General features: G+C 44.8%; 1 protein-coding gene across 4 annotated transcripts in view; it reads right to left on the bottom strand.

Annotated features, from left to right (window-relative positions):
* Positions 1 to 2056: 2056 nt before the first annotated feature.
* Positions 2057 to 23775, bottom strand: part of rbms3 (RNA binding motif, single stranded interacting protein) — a 253458-nt gene continuing 231739 nt past the window's right edge. For 3 of the 4 annotated variants that reach the window (XM_047604581.1, XM_047604585.1, XM_047604582.1), the window contains 4 exons: positions 18995 to 19105; positions 11749 to 11838; positions 10114 to 10238; positions 2057 to 8817 (listed from right to left, as the gene is read on the bottom strand). In XM_047604581.1, coding sequence (XP_047460537.1) covers positions 8814 to 8817; positions 10114 to 10238; positions 11749 to 11838; positions 18995 to 19105 — 330 coding nt within the window. In that variant the 3' untranslated portion in view covers positions 2057 to 8813. Of the gene's footprint in view, positions 8818 to 10109; positions 10239 to 11748; positions 11839 to 18994; positions 19106 to 23775 lie in introns of those variants that run through there. The other variant, XM_047604584.1, reaches the window with a different exon arrangement.

Raw genomic sequence — 23775 nt, 5'->3', positions numbered from 1 at the left:
CACGTATTTACTTGCTCGGTGTAGCATTCACACATTTCTAGATTAGGCAAATAATAAATTCCGACTCCGAACACAACAACCCCCAAGCTCTTCCTCTGGGTATTATTTAAATTTCAGCTCAGCAGCACGGATACCCCTTTGGTTAATTGTGTCTCTCTTGGAGTAGACAGTTTAACACAATAATACGGGAGCACCAGGTGCGCTCGTGGTTGCTGATGATCACAAATTCTTGATTGGATGCAAAACCCGCTTGGACTGCATCTGGAAGCTCGGGGTCATTAAGGGCCCCGGCCCCAATCAAGCCAATTTTACCGAGTCCTCTGTTTAGATTGGTCTGGAATAAAATCAATTGTGTTCAAGCAGACCTGAAACCCTGTCACCCCAGAGGTCTGCGCAAATCATCTGTTGGAGCCAAAATAATGGATACAACTAATTACTGGCGCTTGTTTCACACCATGTGAGCCATGTTAATTACATCAGGACATTTTTTTTTTTTAAGAGAGCTGGGCTTGCAATCACGACACCCTGATAAGCTTCAATCATCAGTTTATTTTTTTTTTTTCATTTTATTTTCATCTATCTGTGTTGGTCCGATGAAAAAAAAACCTGACACTCAAATTATATTCAGTGTCAATTTAGGCATTTATTCCGCTGTGTACATAAAATCACAATCCTTCACATAGATGTGGCATGTCAGTTTGTGTCGAATTCACAGCAAAGCGCCTGCACTGACTCACCATCAGCTCCCTTATCGACACCAAATGAAGCATTCAGGATCCACCGGAGTGCATTTATCCCATATACATGCACATCAATCACACTATTTGTACCGCAAGTAGGACAGATATATTTTCTGCATGTCCCGGCTCTCCCTCCCTAATCCTCGTACGTATGTATATTCAGCAGATGGCTTGATGGGAAAGCTGGTCGTGTTGTCATATTGAACACCCTCCCTCGCCCCCCACTCCTCAGTGGAGATGTCCTTGATCTGTATCCAGTGGTGGTGGTGGTGGTGGTGGTGGGTGCATGTGCCTTGTGTGTGTATCTCGCTCCTCTGTGAAACACACACACACACACCCCACACAAGATAACATCTGTGTTGGTATGCTGCACCCTTGTGGTGTTCAGCTGCTACATCTCTATGAGTCCAGATAAGGAGGCTGCTTGGCTCCAAGGCAGCGAGATCAAATCTGTGGCATTTCACTCGATAAAGGAACCCAGTGGATTTTTTATACATATACATATATATATATATATATATAGCCGTTTCCCAGGCATGCAATGTGTAGTGGAGAAAACTATGGCACCTCAGAGGGGGGCTTCTCCAATAATAAAATGCTTTAAATTGCTGTAAATGCACCACATCAACAGTCATCCCTCGCCGAGCACCGGGGCTCGTCCGTATTATTCACAGATGCAACGAGTCCCGCGCATTCAAGTGCACGGACTGGTTCACCAGTCGATGATTGTTCTCCGTTGAGGTGCTTTGTTCTGGCGGGCCAGGCCTCGCTGCCTGGATCTCGGAGACGCCTCGGGCAGCGGCTCCCGTGCAGATGCGGTATCGACGGTAAAGGCGTCCTAGGAGGTGACAAGGACAGCCATTGATTGGGCCTAAATGAGAGTGAAGAGGAAGATTGATTGCCATCGATCCACTCCTTCCTCCAGCAGACTCCTCCATTTCTGATTATGACCACTTTACACCCAATCAAGTGCATGTGAGCAGTGATGGGGGGAATCCCATAGAGGGGCATTAGCTCCATTTGTGAAGGCTGTAATTATGAGAGGATGTGAGAGCCCAAGGTCAACATGCAGCAGGTGCCATCAGCCCGGATGATAATAACAGGGCTTCCTCTTGATTCCCACTGCAATTTAGTCATATAGATAAAAGGCTACGGGGAAGATGATGTGTTCTGTGTGCTTGTCAGAGGATGCTCGGCGCATAACAAATGTCTCGATAATTATAATAATAATAATTGCCTGAGGACAGGAAAACAGCTAGCTGTAATGAAACACAATCACTTGTGAGGCAGGGATGAAGGATACTCGAACTCCGGCGTGCTTTTCTTTTTTTCCATATTTTTTTATTGAAAGCTTCATCAGAGAGAGAGAGAGAGAAAAAAAAACAACTGATAAAACCCAAGTCAAATCCTAACATCCACAGATGTACAGATAATTTCTCAAATATCACACACACTGAGCAGCGTGTGTGAGGCGTGACCATGTCCTCCTCGGCGCTGAAACAAAGGAAAGAGGAAAAAACAAACAAACAGAAACAACCAAAAAAAAAAGAGAGAGAGAAAATTAACAAGAAATTAAAAACCGCTCTGCTGTCCTAATAAATAGTTCCTTTTTATCTGTTTCGATGAGTCACACGCCTAACACACTTTATTCACTGGCTATCTCGAGATAATTTGGTCGGCCGTTTCCTAGCGATGGTGAGATTCAGTATTTCTCTGGGAGACGTTTGAACTCCACGAGGCCTGCACTGGCTGGCTGGCTGGCTGGCTGGCTCCTGGGGTTGTGCAGCCAATCAATAGCTCTCATCAAAGGTGGACCGGAGCATCAATTAAAAAGCACAGGGCCTCGTGCTTATGGGAGGAATTATGTGCGTGGAGAATGTGCGAAATGTGCGACTCTGTGATGAGTTATTGAGCCACGGTTCTCCTTTACACTCTGCTGTGAGAGACAGTCTGCGAGAGTAACTCTGAACTGCTGTTTTTTTTTCTTTTTTCTTTTTTTTTTTACCCCAACACACAAGAATCAATGTGGAACGGCTCGCTCACAAATGATGAATCCACACGAGCCTCGCGACAGAGATATGACATGTAATACATCTAATGAGTTTACTCCTGTGACAGCGAGGAAGCCACAGCACATAAATGACTTTCTCGAGCGTGTCAGGTTCAGGGATGGCGGCAGTGATTTGTGAGAGGTGGTGAGTGAGGGGACGGATTGAAAGAGGAGTTTTTTTTTTCTTAAAAGGGCAGTGAAATAAGCACCTTGCCTTGAAAGACTAACGTTGGAGGAAATCAGGATGAGGGTGAAGTCTCTAGATTTGTATTTCAGGTAAGTTCACAGAAGATCAGAGTTACCTTGGAGAGAGTGCGGGAGAGATTGAAAATCAAATTTGGCTTAAATCTAAAATGCTTTTCCCTTCTTAATGCGTCAAATAGAAGAGGTTGAATTTCATCGGGGCATCAGATGAGTCATCTTTACTGCATCACACCATAAATACGACATCGACAGGTAAATGTTTAATCGCAAAAATATGTTTTCGGGTGAAATATTAAATGCTCGCAAATGATTGCATAAACTTTGACTTTTGGGGGATTATGGAAGCAAATAGTCTCCTCTGGACCTTTGAGCAGAGACAAGTGTTAAAGCAGCAGCAGCAGCAGCGGCAGCAGAGACCGGGTGTTCTCAGAGATCAGAATGACAACACAGACAGCAACCCTGCAACCCGCTGAGCGACAACGCAGCAGCTTCGTCTAGGATCCAGGAGCCTGTTTGTGTGCAGCCAACACTGGGTTCATCACTTTCCACAAATGAGGAGACGGTTATTTCACAAATTTGCAGAAAAGGCCAAAGGCTCTCTAAGGTGGACATTAAGGAAGATGAAGACCGAGGACTTAAACGATGAAAATGACAGCGCAGTAGCGACGCTGACTGCAACAGCTCTGATTCGTCTGAAAGGTATTTCTTCGTCCGTGTCTCTCACAAGACTGCAGAAGCACAGAAAACTCTCCCTCCCGGCATTACAGCGGTACAGACACACCAGCGTACGCAGGCTCGACGGTGGAGGCCGCTTGTGTAGGTTCTGCAGATCTGTTGCAGGAGAACAAACCAAACTCGAGGCATGTTGAATCCAAAACTCAGGACTGAGTAAGGTACGAAGTGATGAGCGGCGGTTATACAGGGGGAAGTGTCTGTGTTGCCGTGATGGAGTAAGAGAGGAGAAGAATGAGCTCCTAATTAGTGAGGGGTCATGCTGGTCACCTCCTGGAGTCGCGCACAGGGAGCCCACTGCTGCACCAAGACAGAAACTTCAGGGCCCCTTCTGCCCGGCAACAGGAGCTAATGATCTCTCTTTCCTTTCTTCCGCTTTCTCTCCCGGTATAGCTGCTTTGTGCTGACACATGGGCTGACTGGGAGCAGATTTCTGCAACAGCCTCCTTAAAATTGCAGGCATGCCTTCTGTACACTTTCGAAGACTGTATTTGTATTCTGAAAAGGTACATTATGCCATTGTGCTATTAAGAAAAAGCCATTTCTTTTTGTTGGGCAATCTCTCAGCTCTATAAGACATTTTGGTGGCGTGCACTCGGAGCAAACACCTGCCTCTTTTTTTTTCGTTCTTGAATCTCCATTAGCAAAATAGAGCTGACATTCTGTGTTGTGCATTTTTCCATAATCCCATGGCTATTTGTAACCCTATTTCCCATAACGCCATTACTACTGAATCCCACGCCATTTGTACGATGCTCTGCTCTCTGATGTGCAACTCCTGCATTATGAGTCCTATTAAGCTTCAAAATGTCTTCCGTACTCTATAAAACAACAACTGTAAAAGTCTAGAGGACTGGATTTAGCTACACTGTAGTTGAAACATTAAGAAAAACACGTCACGCATGCACACGGCCACACACACACACACACACTAGCTTAAAACTGGTAAAAGTTATCACGTAGCAGCTCTGTTGTCTCATCAGGACACTTAAAAATGGCCACGATGCAGGGACGCAATGACTTCACGTAACAAGTATGAAGAGATGAGCAGCGCTGGGACACCCAGGGAGCCCTAAAACCCAACAGTTGTTAGCTGTTAAAGATGTGGAAAAGACTTGTTCATCGGGAGATAAGAGCAAATCGTTGCCTTGGGGCGAGCGAAAGCAGATGTAGAGCTGCAGATTGGATGAAAGGGAAGGCGGCATGTGTTGATTTGATTGGACAATAAACAGCTGAACAGTCGCTGAGAGGCAGCCTGAATGACACATGTGGCTTCTGACCTCCGCCGACGGATGGAAGACGAGAATCTACAGCATTTAGGGTGTGAATGAGGAAAATTTAAATGAAAAGTGGCGCTCTGACGGGGCGGTTCGCTTCAGGGACTTGAAGGCAGACGCCCGGGACGACTTCATCTTTAGCACCAGAGAGTAGCTTCGATATTTCGTAGTGTTTCCTCAGCACACCCTCTTTAACAGCCTCTTCCGTACCGTTTGCCTTATTAACCACTACACAGATCCTTTGGAATCATTTGGAAGCTTTGTGAAAAGGCACTCGATACAAGCTGATTGTTAACTTACGAAACATCAACCAACGCCCGATGACATAGGCCGCCTGTACTGTGCGCGCCATCAGTGGCACTGGATTTGAATGAGTCACATGAACTGCAGGAGCTCAATTGCAATTGTCAGCAAACAAAAAGCTCCCTCTCTGTCTGGAAGAAAGGGGTCTTTTGAGGGACACTGGAGTGGATCCTATTGCCCCGGAGGGAGACAAATTGGGCCCGTCAAGCCTCATTGCGAGAGTGACTGAAATTGGTTTGTGGTTCTGCTTCTGCACCATCCAATAAAGAGAAGAAGCCTCAGAGAGAGAGAGAGAGAGAGAGAGAGAGAGAGAGACAGGGGGAGAATGACAGCCAGGGAAAATGAGAGCAAAGGAGCCTGGCTTGGCCATGGCACGCTAATAGTGCCAGTGAAGCAGGGGTCTTTTTAGTGCTGGAGAACCACGGTTGGGGCAGAGCGAGGAGGGCATGGGTGATCGGAGCGGACACACACACACACACACAGGCTGCTGTAATGCGGGCAGAGATGTCCGTTGTCCCACGGGGACAATTCTCAGAGATGAAGTCACTGAAAACCTCACGCAGCTCAGGGGGTGGAAAGGCCGGATCAGATGAGACGAGGGGTCGTTTGTGCAACCGATTGTGACGGCCGCGGGTGTAAGTGACAGCGGCGGGGTCGAGGAAGGAGCTGCCATCGGCGTCTCGTTACGGACGGTGAGGAGCCCGGTTAGGTCCAACAGGTGTGCTGACCTGATACTGAATAAACGACCATGGGTGCGTTCAAGACGGCCGGTCCTCAGCACACAGTCTTCCATTCCTCCTACGTGTCACAGTGACGGAATCCAGTGGAGAGGGTAGTTTTGCGATGCAAGCTGATAATGAAGCAAAGCTGCATTAGTTTAGTAGTCAGCTCTGCTTCTGTTTTAATGTCTTTTAAAGGAATGAGTGCAACATCTCTTTTGTTGCCTGTCAACTTCAGTTACAACAAAAGTCAGTGGTCCAGCACCTAACCATTATACAGTATATAATATGTTAGTTGGTGAGCTTTAGAGACCCTACCATTGGATGGAGCCTGTGCTAAGTTAAGCTAATCAACTGCTGGTTGTAGTTTTTTTTTTATTTTAACCATTAAATCCATTATGCCATTGAAATTCTAACGTCTAAAGTCTCTAACTGTTCATTTAAGTGTTTTATCGAGCTCTAAAAGTTATTTGAATGGGCTTCGGCTGCCAAACACACTGGGTAAGTGCCGGTAAGTGCCCTAAAGTTTATGCAATCATTGCTAAAGAATCCATTTTTTTTGTGACTTAACAACTTACCTGCATATACAATATGCAGCAAATGAGACTCATCTGGTATTCTGAGCACATAAATATTAAAAAAAAAAAAAAAAAAAAACGATGTACGTCGAGATGACACAGAGATTAACGTAAGATCAAACAGCAGCAGGGAGATTCCCACTGAAGCTTAGTGCACTGAGAAATAGTTGAGTTAGTTATGGTTGGATCAGAGAGATAAAGAGACAGACAGACAGACAGACAGACAGACGGGAATGAGGACAACGCTGGAAGCAATGCATCAACAACCACGGAGCGTAGCTAGCAACATTCCCCCATCTGTTTCCTAAAGTTATCCCTGCAGGATCTGAGAGAGGAGGAATGCTCCCATGTCGTGTGAAAGCATCACAGGAGGGACGAAACACAAGAGAAGAGAAGGCGAGGAAAGGAAAAAGGACTTTCGGTAGAACGGTTGTGCCACACGTTTAAATACTGTCTGAAGTGTGTGTGTGTGCATGAGTTAGTGAATGTTTGCATGTTCAGAAATGTGTGTGTATGTGTGTATGTGTGTGTATGTGTGTGTGTGTGTGTGTGTGTGTGTGTGTGTGTGTGTGACAGCTCGGACAACCATGAGAAATGATCTAAAACCAGGTGTGAGGAACATGTCAGGAAGGATAGTAAGGACTGGTCCGGCCATTAAGGTCAAATAAAAAAACAACAAAAAACCGACGACAACAGCAACAACAACATCAACAACAATATCAACATTAACATCATCATCATCAACAACAACATCAACAACAACAAAATCAAACTGAAAAATGAAAAGGAAAAAAAAACAAAAACAAAACAAAACTCTGTTTCAGAGTGTCTCTTCATCTTTGGTATAAAAATGGCCATCCATGGGCTGCATTTGATCCACAACTAGGAAAGACTACAGAAATTGTCAACAATTTCTTCTATTGCTTTTGCACTGATTGGTTTAAACCATAAGCTCCTACTGAATCTACTGTTTTTGTTCTACTGCCAGAATTATTTCTGAAGTGTATGTTTTTTTTTTAAAGTTTTATGATTTTTTTTCGTCGTCTTTTTTCGTCTTTTTGCGGAGTGACAAGCAAAGCGGGCTAAAAACATCTTAAAGCTCATAAAAAAGGTAAAATGTGGCAGATAAAAAGCACTAATGTCATTGACAGCAACTTTGCCATGTAAAATAATAATGATAATAAAAAACATGTTCAGCATTTTGCAACAGACTGCATCCACAATGCAGCATGTTTTCTTATGTTTACTTTTTTTTTCCTCATTGTGAAAAATCTCTTCAAAGCTTCATCCCCCCCGCGAGTCTTTTTTTTTTCCCCAACAGACATTTAGTTTTCTTCTGACACTTAGTTACCTCTGACATAATAATTATCAAAGTTTTCTTCTAATGAAGAAAAGAAAAAGCTCTTGTCTATTAAATCTGTACAGCTTATGTGATAGATTCTTTTTTTTTTTGTTTTGTTTTCCTCTTTAAAACAACTCATCCAGTGTCTTGTACCCTCCATGTGGTCCAAGAGACGGATTTTGTTTGCTCTTTTTTTTTCTCCCCCCGCCCCACCCGAACCAGACGTCAGACGTAACTCTGTAAAAAGTTTCTGGCGCCCTTCAAATTAAGGCCATGAAGATTCAAGAAAGAAAAAACACTTTGTTTTTGAATATATCTAGAAAACTAAGATTTAACACTAGAACATAAAAAAGACTGAAAAGAAACTGTAGCTTAATATCTGAGGAAGACAATCTCTGTGTGTATCTCAAACTTGACTCCCCTTTTTCTAATTACAAAATAAACTTCATCACCTACCTGCGCATTCAACCTTTTTTTTTTTAAGTTATTTTGTTATTTTTTCCTTTTTTTTCTTTTTTTTTTTTAACTTGGTTGAGAATTTTCTTTGAGAAACTTTTCAAGCTTCAGCCCAGCCCTTCAGCCAGGTTCCCAGACTAAACAATTTCACCTCTTTGCACTGTGCCCAGCAATTTCCACATTCCCTCCTTCCTCAGCACTCCTTGCCTCCTTGATTTTTTTTCTCCGCTTTTTTTTTTTTTTTTTTTTTTTTTTTCTCGTAGGCCAGGTAGGAAATGAAAAAAGTGTCTCTTTTTTGGTGCCTGGGCAATCTGGAAGCAATCTCTTTCTTTTCTCTTTTCCTCACATTCACAGTGCAGCCACCTTCTGTCTCAAGGCAACGCTGTCACAGGAACATTCGCTCAGGCCGTTGCTATCTGATGAAAGAGCAGAAAACAGAAACAAAGACAGAGACAGAGAGAGAGAGAGGGGGGTGGGGGGTGCAGTTGTAATCAAAGCTCAATTTTTTTTTACAAACTCAGAGGAGCAACAGAGTTGACAGCTGACAGCTCAGTCAGGAGACTGAGGCAAAAATGATGCACATTAAAGAGCTCTGATTAGGCCAGGATGCAAAAAAGTGCTGCCAAAAATGACGAGCAAACGTCAACAGGAGCCAGGAATAATTAGAGTCACTCCATAAAGGCACTACTGTGTGCTTAATACACTGTTTTTGTTTTATTTTTAGATCGGCATCAGTTGCATTTAACTGCCGTTGTTATTCAGAGTCATTGCACTAAATCTTCCGAATAATATCTTTTTCCAGAGTTTCCAGAGTTATGGTAATTTTTTCCTGCATGCGTGGTTTATTATAACGTCAGTATTTGCAGTTTGTGTTGAGGCAAAATTTAAAGTAAGAAGAAAAATCTCCTAATTAGCACTAAACTAGACAAACACTAGAATAATTAGAGGCACAGATAGTACGCTCTAAAACAGGGATGGAGCAGGGATCACTACTGTGTGTATATATTGTATAAAATTGTGTTTTATGTTAAACTAATGCCATGTATAATTCTACCTCACTATTGTGTGTTCAATACTAAGTTATTCAAATAATCCACAGATTCATATATTCTTGCTTTTTTAAACTTGTGCAAGATGTAGTGAGTACGGTGGTGTCAGGGCATCGGTCTTCAACAGGGGGTCCGCGACCCCTAGGGGGTCCGTGGAGGTACTGCGGGGGTTTGTAAAATCATTAAATTTTAAAAGTTTTCATTACATTACATTACATTAACATGAATCCAACATATTTTAGTAAAGAAGACATTACGGCCACCCTATCGTTGCATGTTTGAAATAAAAAAAAATTGTATTTGTACCTGTGTATTATTTGAATAAGTTAATAGCGAATGCAAAATTATGATAATAATGTAAATTTATAAATAGCACAAGGCTGTGTTTAATATAAAACACATATAGTAGGTAGGCTGTGCACACCTCCAGCCAATTTAGAATCACCAATTACCCGACGTGCTTGTCTCTGAACCTGTGACAGGAAGTGCAGCGCCAAATAAAACCCACGGGGTGAACATGTAGGTCCCAGCAGGACGTCCTCCCTGCTGCGAGGCGACAGTCCTAACCGCTGCACATCCACTGCCCAGAATTTGACACTTCCAAAAACGTTAACAAAAAAACAAGCAAAAAAAAAAACAGTCTTTCTTGCCTGCTGGACTTACTTGGACTGGTATGAGTAAGCAGGAACATGGTCGGCAGCACTGTCCACCTGGATCTGTTGCTGCTGGCCAGCCACCTCCTGTGATGAAGGAGCCACTGTCTGGGGTGAGGCGTCTGTCACCACTCCCTGAGGACACGCACAGGAGGAAACGTGTCTGTTTATGACATGATCGGTATGAGGCTGCACGTCCCTCTGTCTACTCTGTGTATTCATCTGTGGCACTGTATGCTTTTCAGTCCCGAGGAAGAATTCATCCTCCGTTTCTCTTCTTGGTTTTAGATTTTACTCTCAGTTTTTTAATCATGACATCAAGAGTCTGAGAACATGTTTTTGTTGTATAAACAAATAATACATCCAACAATACCAATATATGTTGGGATAAATTTAACCTTACACTCACAAACAGCTGCCTTGGATTTTGTGTTAAAAGAATATGTTTCCTTTTATGTAATAATTAGAGTGGAATCCTAAGAGGAATAGTTGGGGGAAAAAAATGTTCAATAAAATGCAAAACAGTGAATACATAAGCGACATCCTGTGATGTGGCCTCACGAACAGATTCATGCCCGGGCCGACACTTTGCAGAATTTTAAGCCTCTCTTTGGGGTGAAAAACTTCTTTAAGGATAGCCGTGCATGCTGAATCCATCACAACAACCTCTTAGCCTTTTTATGTGCCTGGCATAACCGATAGCCCCCGTCACTGAGTCATCTCAATCACCTTTAACAAGCTCTCAAGGATACTGCGCCTTGTCCATACGTCAGCCCCCCAGACTCCGGCTGATACCGTGATAAACGTCCCACTGCTGACGCTGACACTGAGAGGACAATGGTGAGGATGAAATAGGTAAGAGGCGCCGTGGGCTACGCTACAACTACATCTCTTTCCTTCATGAAGAGAACTGCAACTTTCTGAGGTGGGGTAGGGCGTCTAAGTGGGAGGAGGGAGGGGGGACTAATGGGTCTGTCAGGGGAAACTGTCATTGTCCGTGGCTGGTGGGCCTACCAGAGCTGCGTTGCTGATGGATGTGCGTGTTCCAGCTACCCACCAGCCCGAACCGGCTGTGGGGTGGGGGGGTGGGTGGGTGGTGGGAGACACAGCGCTGCTGGCACTGTGTCTCACTTCAGCTCCTGTCATCTGATACACGACTGATAGTCCATCTGAATACGACCGCGCTGTCAGCCGCCAGACAGCTGGCCCGCTCTTCTCACCGGCCCGCCCGCCCGCCTTCCTGCCCACCCGTCCGCTCGCCGTGTTCATCATTTCTCAGGCTGGACTGCCCGAACCTGCCAGAAGCTCAGACAGCCAACGAGGAAGTGAGAAGTTTGCGCTGCACTTCAAACGCCTTTCCCAAATACTATAAAACTTCGGACTCGCCTTGCTTCGCTTGCAGTTTTGATCCGTCGCTGTTTGCCACGGGCTACAAGGCCATTTGTTTGGAGAGAATAAGAGCAATTTGCAGCGCGCTTCAAACGTAATCAGTCAGTTTAACGGCTGTTTTATTCCACTGATGTGGAGGACAACTTTTGGAAATGGTAAAGAGAGTGTTTGTGGATGCAAATGAGAGGTCCATCAGCCTCCCGTTGACAGATTTTTGGATCTTGGTGAGTATTAGGTGTGAACGTGTGAGTCTTACTTCGACAGGGACGGCTGTTGGAGGCACAGGAGTGTACTGGGGAATGTAGGTCCCTTGCATAGGCGCGGCGGCGGCTGCAGCAGTCATGTACTGAAAACAAAAGACACACATGCATCAGAATCCTCGCAAATCCCTGCAACACACATTAAAATTACAAATCCCCATCTAATACTAGACAAGGAGTCACAATTCCCCGGAAGACTAATTCGCCGTAATTATTCTCTCAATTATTCTCAACTAACTTATTCAAACTATGGGGAATGGTGGATTGCTGTGCCGTCTGCAGCCTTTGGAGGGTGCTAAAAGAATGTGTGTGCCCTCTTAGGAGAGCAGAGTGGAAATCAGAGTATGCAAGGAAGACGGAGGAGAAAGAGGAGGAGGAGGAGGAGGAGGAAGGCATATCCTGCTGTCCCACCAAGACCTCACAGGCAAGCAAATGCACCGCTGAGAAGATTAAAAAAATTATTTAAAAAAAAAAAAAAAAAAAAAATGAAGCTAAAAGGAACGCAGGGGAGAGTGTGAGAGAGACGAAAGGAAAAGCGGGAGGTCTGTTGCCTGTGGCCTACATTCCTTTAGTCATGCCTGGCCCGGCTTTTAACTGGGGACTAGCTTGCTCCGTGATGGCCGTTTTACAGACGTGACACAGGTTTGGTTACACGACGGCCACAGGGCTTTTACATGCAATATGAATGAGGCCGCGGCACTTTGCGCGAGGCTTTCTCTGCAACTTGCCGTGAACACTTTGTGTGTGCGTGGCGGCGGTTTTGAACACGACTGCAAGCGCGAGCCTGAATTGCCAGTGTGTGTGCTTGTTTTTAATTAACACATGCCTATGCATAAAAGATGACTTATCACTCATTGTCTGTCCAACTGTGCATGTGCATGTATGGGTTCCCCTGTGCAGCTGTGTGTGGGATTCATGCATGCATATGTGTGTGTGTGTGTGTGTGTGAGAGAGAAAGAGAAAGACAGACAAAGACAAAGAGGCTTGGAACGATAATGCTGCAGTACAGCGCCAACGGATGTGATCCTAGATAAAAGCCACCAGGCTGCCTCTCTGCCTCTCCTCGTCTTCCTGCTGCTTTTCCGGACCAAAGAAAAAGGGAAGTGCAATCCCTTTCTTTCTGTTTTATTTTTTTTCCCCCCTCTCTGCCTCTCAGTCCCCCTGCCAGTGCTAAAAAGCGTGGCGGCAGTATGCAGTAGGAGGCAGTAATGGAGGGGCAGCGCCGGGCTGGGAAGCCTTTCTTGGCCGTGGGCCCGGCGGTGCTGGTGAAGTGTCATTACCGGCAGCGTTGCTAATGGATCGGGTACGGCTCCACCGCTCACCGCTAATGAGAGCAGCTAAAGGCCATGGACATGGGTGATTAACTCCCCCACCATTGCTACACATGGCCAGGAGGATGCCCTGGGATGGATGTTAGTGTGTGTCCGCAATGCGAGTGTGATTGTGTGGGTCGGCATACGCGAATTTAAGGTTATCGCACCTCCAGGGCTGTCACACTCAGGACGGGGTGAAGCCCCGTATCCAGACCTCCTGACACATTACCACATTACCTCTCTGTGTCATCTCTTCTTCCCTCTCACCTTCCCGTCACTCGCCCGCTCTCTCTCTCTCTCTTTCAACCTGCTATCGTCTAAAAGGGCCTATCAGATTGTTGAAGTGACCTTCTCCCTGGTGAATCGAAACCATGCATACCAATTTTGCTCAGGACTTCAGGTCTTCGCCTCTCCTCCCCATTAACTTATTCAGCCAGCTCACCTGTGAAGGCTGCATGAAAGTAAATGAAGGGAAGTGGGGGATAATTAGCAATATCAAAATCTCCCTGTCATACGGAGAATGTCCATTTGAAATGTTATATTTCTCAGCAGGGCTGCAAAGGGAATTTAAATTAGACTTAACAAGAAAATTTAATAAGATAAGTTTTTTTCCCCCTCCACCATAACCATTAGTTAACCTATTTAATGTGGCAGGTTGAGCAAGGCATATTTCTGCAGTCGCTGCTGTGGCAAGTCAGGGGGATGTCAAGCCCAGCAACAGCGAACGGGGTTGCTATGGTGATAAAGATGATTCTTGTCCAATTTCAACTCTTTTAATACTTCCCCCGTCCATGGTCTGGGGACAGGTTTGGGTAATATAAAGCATCCCTAATTGGCCATAAATGGTGTTTCACTCTCGAAGTCACACCCACAACCGCGCGTATACATCCACGCACATGCACGCACACACACACCTGCGCCCCGAAGCAGATGGCGGGTGCGTATGTTTGATGAACGGGAGGCCTGAATAGCTCCTTAACGAGGCTGATGTGAGTAGACTCCTTAAGTCTCTTCTCCACCATCACTCTCCATGACATACGCCTATAACTACAGTATAAATTCAGACCGCAATGCAGCAATGCCAGGACAAAAAATCCATAGCATAGAGAGAAGTACTCTGGTACCACAGTGGTTTGGGCCTCTGCACCGCAATGATGTATAAGACAATTTATGTTTGGTGGGTACAAGGATGAAGCGGCAGTTCAGGTTCCGCATTCGGTTTCCCACATCAACAAGAATTACTCCATAAATTGAAGGCGTGGCATCGGCGGAATGTGGAACAGCGCATTAGCATTTCTAAAACGTCCAAATACATCATCCGCCTCTCGCCGCGTCACTCAGTCGCCACGTCTATCTGTCCTCTCTGTGGTGACATGCCGTTCAGTTGTATAATCTGCAAGGTGAAGGATAACAGTTGGTCAAGGCAAGAGCATCCAGCTACTCAGTGTGGTTATTAATGGCAGTGCCGCGTGGGGGATGGGCTCTGATGGCTATTGATCTTGGCTGTGGGGCTCCAATATGATGGGAACTGTTGGAGCTGCACACCAGTGCCTTTGAATCACAGTGCTGTACCCCTTCACTGTTAAAAGCTCTTCATATTCTCGTCCCTGGGCTTTGTTAAGACCCTGCCTGCAGAGATTTATTCTGGCACAAATTCTTTAAACACATTCTTCTCCGCAGGATTTCACTGAATGTATTGTTTCTACTTTCATATTTAATTATTAAAGGTGCTGCGTTGGGTTTTTAACCACTAGCGAAGCTACGGAGCAGTTGCTTTTGAGTTTGTCCCAAGTGCACACAAAAAACATACACACATGCACACTTATTATTGACTGATGTTTGGTAAACCTCAAGCACATGCGTAAAGCATTTTAGCCTGAAAATAATAACTTTGGTTTGCGCACATGGAAACTGTGCAATGCATCTTTAATGTAGCTGTAATCTTGCGGTTGGCTCTTAAAGTGTTTCTGGGTGTTTCTGATTATCTGGACAAAATTTGAATTTAAAGCAGGATTCTCAAATTCTTGGCTACAATCCGGCTACAAACACATTCAAAACGTAATATTTAAGAACGTCCCAAAAGTATTGTTCCTCCCTTAGCCCATTACCTTTAAAACCAACTGCTCAGTGGGAGCAGGAGTCACCCTGGCGTCCACATGTGTAACCGTTTGAACGTGAAAACAGAGCAGAATGTGTACGCTCAGTCAACTTTCCTTTTGTGGGCAAAGGTTAAATATAACCACACGCACTCACGGAGATGTGGAGTCACATACAGTCCTTAACTGCCATGCAGAAAACCGAGGGAAACAACCCAGATAACAGAGTAAAGCGCCTCATACAAATCTGTCTCCCAGGGACAGAGAAGCTGTCAATCACGGCTGTCACCATGACAACAGAGACCTGGGTTCTACATGCCATGACAGGAATAGGATGGAGAAGACAGAGGGAAGGTCACCTCTTGTCATGTCAGACACTATGTCGCTCACGCACACAAACGCAGATCCTGACAGGCGCGCAAACACACACACACACACACACAAAAACCAAAATGACAAAGGGGGCATATCCGCATCCACACATGCACAGAGACTAACAGGCACACAAAGAATGACAGATCGACTCCTGTTAAGTGGTGAGAGCTCCAAGATGGTAAATAAATCAGTAAGTGAGCAATATGCAGCAAACACGGTAAAATAAATCAGCGAGGAGCATGGGATGGCATGTTTATGTGTGCCATCCATAAACAGTAACCCTGAGGTTCTTTAGCATTCTGTAATCAAGTTGTTCAAGGCAGGCAGACAACAAATAAAGCCGGGTGACTTGAAAACAGAACATTTTCTGGTGAAGTAGCTGAATTCCAAAGCAGTGACCGTCCGGAGGCACAGATCCACGCTTCCATGTTATGAGGCGAGGTTTTTCCTTGCCACTCCTTTTTTAAAGGGCCTTACCCTCCAGGCCCCCGATCCACGCTGCAAAATAACACAGAGTTCTCGGAAAGCTACGGTCACCGCACCAGTGTCACAGCATGGGCGGACTGGGAACATTCGGTTCTTTTCTAGGAGAGAACAAGGAAGCCACAGTCGTACACAAACAGCCGCAGCGAGGCCTGAAAACGGCCAAGATTATTCTGAGGTGTGGCCTCTCCTTCAGTGGCCAGAGACAGTCGTGATAAATTGTTGACTCTGGAGACGCCGCTCATTGCAGGTGCCCTTCTGCGGCGACGGCCGGGTCACGTGGCCGGCAGGGGCAATCAAAACAACCTCGCCACATGTGTGTACACTTGAGGAATGTACTCGAAGAGTATGTGGTGTCAAGTCCAGTTTACTACACGGGTAGTTAGAGATCCCGTAACCCCTCTTTTAACAGGCCTTCCCAATCAGGCAGTATGAAAGGGCTTCCACATCTGGCATAAGAATCAGCTTCCCAGGAAGGAAACATATCTCAATTCCCACAGATGATCAAGTGTGGCATGCCGTGTGTGTAGATCAGCCATAGTGGAGTTATGCTACACAGCGCGTTGCCCGAGGAAAGCTAAGGAGGCAGAAAAGGGGAGAGGCGGAGAGGCTAAAGCCGAAATGAAAGAAGGAGAGGGAGAGCCTTAACCCACTTTCTCCTATAATACAACCCATCAAACATCAGAAGCCATCATCGTAGATTAGCCTGCCTCTAATCCTGGCTGTTAGCACAGCTGGGGCAGATTAGGGAGGGGGCATTCCTGACAGAGCCAACATGGCGTCACAGTCGCTGACAGCTCACCTGGAAACACATGGGTAACTGTACAATACGGCACTGTTTCAATCATACACACACACACACACGCACAGATCAAACGCAGTGCTGGAGCAAAGCTGTCTGCTTGCTTGCCCTCGGGCAGTAGGGTTAGGGCAGGAAGTCAGGTTTCAGAACTGTGTGACACCTCTAAGTCGACTTGATCCTGAAACAGGGAAGGGGGGTGTGGGGGTGTGGGGGGGGGGGTGTGTGTGTGGGGGGGGGGGAGTTCACGGTTTAGGGGGCAGTGACTGTGCGGAATAAGGATAAAACTGATGGAGTGATAGATCTGATGTGCGATTTATAGAGTGAGGGAGACAGAAAGTGTGAGAAGGACACATAAATTAGAGGGCGAAAGTTGGGAAGGTGGAGAACTGAGAGCTCTGTCACACCGTTAAGCTTCAGAGGAAATCTGTTAAATGTGGAAGATCAGGGAGGAAATATGCTCTCTCGGAGCGCTGGCGGAGAATGCATGCAGTTTAAAACAAATGATACGGCAGCTCCATGGCTGAGCACATGTGGCGACGGACAAGGAGAAGGGTTGGCTTCATTGAGGGGAAATGTAAAATCCGAGTGTTACTCCGTGTGCACTTTTGTTTCTGAACTAAATGAATAATGTTCCCATAGATAAAAAAAAAAAAAAAACATCCAAATAGGTCATCGTGACCTGTAACAACAGTGACATGGACACCTGCCACTTTCTTTCCGCACAATTAATTTTCTGTTTCACTTCTAAAGAACAGATAGAGACTTTAGGATATTTTTTTTTCCTGGTACTGGTATTTTTAAAAGAAATAAAAGCAAGACAGTTGGACATAAAACTTTTTAAAGAGCATATCTGCAAAAGGACTTATTTTTATTGTCGTCAAAGACCAGAGGACACGATAAAAGTATGTTTTTGTTAACATTTTATTCACCAATTTATTCATCTAGTGTAAAAAAAACTATGATGAAGTTGTAGCTTTGGGATTTTAAGCTACAACTGGAGCTTTCCTAATGTAATTATACCCGGGAATGTGACTTTTAAACTATTTCTTTATAATTGGTAACCACATCAACAATCAATGGCTGATAAAGACAAATTAAATAAAGTGGATTTTTTTTCCTGATGAACTCATCAAACCACACGGAAAGTACGGACAATGAAAATAAACGTAACTGCCAAGTTAGACAAAATATCAAATTACCTCTCATCCGTCACTATTCAACGACCAGCCAAGCAAAGTCTAAATTATTAACACAGCAAACAGTTTCAGAACACTGAGAGCATAAATCAGAGCTAAATGTTTTGGACACATCGAAAAATTCTAACTAAATCTGCCCAATTTCTTCCCTTCAAAAGTGCTGTAATGCTGTCAGCAGTAATAATAATAATGTTCCTGAAGCATCCAATAAACATAGAACATGTTACACCAGTGACTCGTTCAACAGGTCCACCAGTCCAGGAAATATTTAAACACTTACTGCTCTCGCTAACTAAAATATGTTTATGGTCAGAAGTGAATCATGTTTGGTTTAATGTATTTGGCTGCACGTTTCATTAGAGTCTCGCTTGTCCTGAGTGTTTGCCTGCTGCTTGTTGGAGACGTTAACCATGCAGCCACCAGACAACAGCTGAGAGGAGTTTTCACAACACTGCTGATATAAACTAGCAAAGTTCATTCAAACAAGGCACTAATTAAGTGCTACGCCGACCTGGAAGCTGATTAATATTTTATTTAACATTTAATGTGTCTATTATAGTAAAATAAAAGGTGCCTGTTAATATTTGCGTGGTCATACACGGTGAAACATGTTTGTAGCTGTGCCAGCAGGGCTTGACAGGGAGTGAAACCAGCCGTGGCTGATTAAGGCTGATTTAGGAGAAACTTGAAGAAGAAAAGAAAATGCATAAGAGGGTGAAGTTTTTTTTCTTTTTGAACCTGAGTGGTGTGTCCATCTATCAAGGAGTGGAGCTCAAATGCACCATAAAACTCATAAAAAAAAAAAAGAGAGAGACTGCATAAATCTTTCTGCAGCTATCACGCAGAAATAACTGAAGTCGCCCCAGATAAGTGCATCAGCATTTTTTATTTTTTTTTGTCAGCTCGGACGATTATGGGAACTAGATGAATTTGTGTGCGGAGGTTCTGCGCGTGATTCATTGTGGCGTATTACTCACACTTCCTGTAGTGCCCAGGGACAGATGGTTCATCTGTTGGGTGAGAGGGCCCATCATGCTGGCAGGCTGCATGGACATAGTGTGGTCCATGGCTGGCGTGATCACTGCACCCTGGGGGTAATAGATAAGATAAGAGCAGGAGAAATTACTGCACATCCCTCTCTGACTCAATAAAAAAACTTCAAGCGATCCTTCCCATGGAGTTAAAACTTCTTCACTTTCACAAAGTGGTTGTAAGTTGACACATTGTCTACATTTTAATTCAATTTAGAGAATAGTGACAGAAAGGAAATATTTTGCACTTGATGTTTGACTTCTCAGAAAAACAGAGCAAGTGAAAGGGCACAATGTGTGTGATGTGGTGAACAGAAAGTGAGAGGAAGTGCAACAAGAGAAAGAGAGGAAGCAGGACAGAAAGAAGGAAAGTTGGGTAATGGACCAAAGTGAAACCAGAGGAAGAGAGGAGGGTGTAGTCCAGGCGGAGGGTACATGAGGACAGAACAGCCAGAGAAGAAGAAGAAGGAAAGAGGGACAGTATCAATAAACAGCAACAGGACACATTTTCCAGATCGATATACTGTCTTTGGTCCATCAAAACCATCAATATCTGCTGCTGATTCACGGGTTTGTGTGGTTCACCGGCCACTGAGAGAGGAAGCTTTCTCCGTCCCTCACTCGCTCAGCGTCTCTCAGCCACTCTTGAGGCCACCCTCCCGGTGTAATGCACAGCATGTTTTCCCTAAAGGGCGGAGGAGGATGCTGGAAACTTCTTTTTTCACGGTGCAGTGAAACATGAGGGAAAGTGATGAAACCATTGTTGCTCTTTCATCCCTTGTCATGATAGCTCCATTTCCCCAGCACTGAAGCCTTGGGACGAATGCGTTCAAACCCTCCCCCTTTAGTCTGCTCAGCTCGCCTCTCTTCTCACTTTGTGTCTGTACTGTAAGTGTGCGTGCGTTTGTGGGTAAGCCTATAACACACTGTGTGTGTGACAGCATTTGCGCACGAGCGTGTCCGCGTCCGTGTCTATTTCTGAGCAAGTCTAATAGTGTATGTTTGCGAGTGTGTGCATGTGTGCACCCCACTGGTGTCTCTGTGTGGGCCTATTGGAGAACAAACTGTGCAGACACAGCCTGTCAGAATCGCTCTGCTTGTCAACTCCCTGCATTCACAACACAGGCAGCTAGCTCTCTCCCTCCTCCCTCCTCCCCCACCTCTGCCGTCTCTCTTCCTATCAGACTCAATATGCAAGCTTCATGTGATTCTACTTAGAGTTACAACTCTGAACAGAAAGAAAGAAAGAAAGTTGGGAGGAATGTTGGATTGTCTGCTTGCAACAGTCCTTACTATGTTTTTGGAGGGTGTTTGTAGATTATTGCCCCTTAAAGCGTAAAAACTGGCTCAAATGCATAAATGAGCTCAAATGAAGCAGCAGTTAAAAACTGCTGATCCTGAAATGATCAATTGGGGATTGCTCCAAGAGTTGGCTCCATTCACATCATGCCACGTATTGGGTGGAGCCAGGCTCTGCTAAGAAGAACACAGTCAAAGCCAACACATGTAGCCTTAAAGCTGGTGTTCAGAGATCCTAAATTTGACGTCCTGCCTTTGTGTACAGTCAGTGGTGCTATAACAGCATTAGGCAGCGCCTTCAGCAGCCGACTGCTTCACCCACGCTGTGTGAAAAAACGTTACCGCAGGTCCTTCCTTCTTGCTGCTGTGAGGCTGTACAATCAAGTCGAAGTATAACAGTCGCTAGTTCAAGTCAAACATTGGAATCAAACATTATTTAAGCACAAAAACAACTAAAAAAACATGAAAAAAAGCACAAGGTGTGGATCTGGCCTCCTAATTCGTAAAATCCCAACCTGATCAAGTATCTGTAGGACACACTGGAACAAGCTCGGTCCACAGAGACCCCTTATTTCAACAACTGCATGGGGGGCAAATTTGTTTATTTTATATTAAGGTTTAAAATTTTGCATTATTAAGGGCGCTCCTGCTTTGAGTGACAGGTGGTAGCCTGAGCTAACAGCTAGTGGAGAGTTGGATTGGCAGGTCTCAGGCTGCATTAGCTCTGCCTCAACACAAACCCCCATGTCCATATTTGGACTTTGCGTGTGTGGGCGGAGTAAAGTTCATCCAACATGGCGATCATGGGCTCCGCCCACTTCGGGCTTCATTTTTGAGGTTCAGAATCCAATGGGTGATGTCATGATGGGTTTGTCCATAGCATATACAGTCACTGGTCCAGACACAGGAGGCCCATGTCCATTCTCTGATGAGTCACAAGGGAGGCCTTCACAATATCAGGAAGTTGGTCTTAATTTTATGCCTGATCGGTGTAAACTAGCTGCTCCTAGTGCAAGTACCATTCCATCCATGGCTGTGATTGGCAAACAAAGGAAAGGAGAGAGACGATTAAGGAAAGAGCAGTTGGAGGTCACGGGGAAGATAAAAATAAGGAACGAGGGAGGGAATACAGAGGCTGAGGGACACACAGAAAGAAAGAACGGGAGAAATATGAGAGAAGGCGAGGAAGGGAGAAGGAAAGCGAGCGGGAATCAGCGGGAGCTGTGGGCTACCTGTTACGGATTCAGCCTCTGACAATGCCTTTATAATGGGAAAGGGAGAGCAACGGAAAGGCTTAATTCACAGACGTGTCAGGGAGAGTTAAGCCGATTTGTGATTTCGATTTTCTGTGTTTGTGGGACCGAGTGTCTGTGAGAGAGGGGGTTTTAGTGTGTGTGTGTGCTCCCATGTCTGTCTGGTTGTATGTCTGTCCACTGACAGGCTAGAAAGCAAAGAAAATGAGACTGACACAAATAGTATACACTGCATGTCTTTGATTTGTCCTCTCTGCGTAAAAGAAAGAGAAAGATAATGGATGCCGCAGACGTCGTATCTGTTACAAATGTATGAGCTGATGTTTTTAGAGCTCCTCAGTGTATGCACGTATTGGTGTATGTGTGTGTGTGTGTCTGTGTGCAGCCTGCCTTAAGATTGTATTGATCCCGCTCCAGACGGGAGATGAGAAGATATCAGCCCCCTGCTTGTAAAATGCATTGATATACACTCAACGACCAGAGACAATGTACAGTAAATAAGAAATCTTGTAAAAAGTCTTACCACCAGCAGTTTTTTTTAATGACTACTCATTACAAGTAAATAGCGACGCTTCAACTGATGACAAGCTGATCGGTATCAGCTGGAATTCATTAGCCTGTCTTTACTTGTGCCGATCAGAAATAACAATTGTAAAACAGGTGAGGCAAATGCATAAATGTCACACAAATAGTGCTGGGTTTTATTGCCTGATCCATTATGGCTTAGAGGCTTCCATCACATGGAGGAGGCTCTTTAAGTAATTAACATTCTGGACGAGACTAATATAGACTCAAGTTGTAGTCAGCTGAGAAGTATGTAGTATCAAAGTGTGTACTTAAAGTCAGCCACACAGAGGATGAGAGTTCAGTTTTTGGGGCTGCAAAAGCAATATTAAAGTTAAATAATAAAAGTCAAAATGAACTGTACTTCTACTGCACTATTCTTAGGTAAAAAACAAGCAACACATCTTAACAATGAGAGAAAGTGCAATGATTTCACGCTATGTCTTCTGCAGAGGCTCCTAATAAGATCTTGTGAAGACCGGTATCACAGCGTCTGACTCCGATGACATTGAAACTGATCAGTATCAGCCCTAAAATCCCGATCCAACCACCCCTGCCTCACCTTTTTTTTTTTCTCATCTCTGTCTCTGCCGCAGGTTATATTATCCAACATTACTGCCTACTACTATCTACTCAGTTGCTTCAAACTGGTGTTGATATATATCGCTACCTCCGGGCAACACCCTTCGCTTAGTGGAAACAGCTTGAGGCCAGAAAAGATTAAGTTCGCACACATGATGCTCAACTTGCAGGTCCTGATGTTTCAATGCAAGAATGCATCAACTCAACTGTAACGACGTACACAAAATCACTGTTGTTAGCCCGGTGAGAAGCAAGCCCGAACAATGAAGTGTGTTTTTTGAAAATGAATGAGTTCTCTGTCAGGTGAAATTTGACAGGACTAGATTCCTGAGCCTTGGCTTCTCTACGTGAGGTTCTGTGGTTTGGATACTGACACAAGTGTTTTTTTCTTTTGTTTCGTATAAATGTGACACAAACACTGCGGGATAACTCCACCTATATACACAAAGCGTATTCATTCAGTCATTATTGGTCTGGAAAGCCCCGTGTTATAGAACATCTGCTGATGATTGAGTGGTAACTGTATACAGTGCATAATTCCAAAGGGACCCTGAATTCTACCACGACCACCTTTTCCAGATGCCCTCTGGCACGTTTCTATTCAGGTAAGCCCCAAAAAAGGGAGCCAGCTTCCTGGGTCTTTCGTACTAATCTGCAGCATGAATCCCTCCTTGGGGCTAACACACTACCAGGGTTGCCCTGCTATTAAGCACACAGTCTGTCTGCGAGGCACACCGTACCGTAGCGGGAGGCAGGAAGGCGAACTCCTCATCTGATCCAACTGAGGCAGCGGAGGAATAGAAGCTGATGAACAGCAATAATAGAGGCCTCACAAGTCGACAGTGATGTGGGAAGAAGCGGCTTATCTCGGTCTTTGCCTTCAAATTTAAAATCTAACTTTTTTTTTTTTATGGTTTTGAAAATCTTAATTGCAAACATAAGAAGGACCTGCAGGGAGAAGGGGAATCGTTACTGTGAAATTGAAGCAGCTAAGAGGCCTCAAAAAAAATGTATGTTAGCAGATTAACG

This window comes from Mugil cephalus, chromosome 14, assembly GCF_022458985.1.
Source record: "Mugil cephalus isolate CIBA_MC_2020 chromosome 14, CIBA_Mcephalus_1.1, whole genome shotgun sequence".
Taxonomy (NCBI): domain Eukaryota; kingdom Metazoa; phylum Chordata; class Actinopteri; order Mugiliformes; family Mugilidae; genus Mugil; species Mugil cephalus.
The sequence above is the reverse complement of the archived record's forward strand: the minus strand, read 5'-3'. Positions and strand labels throughout refer to the sequence as shown.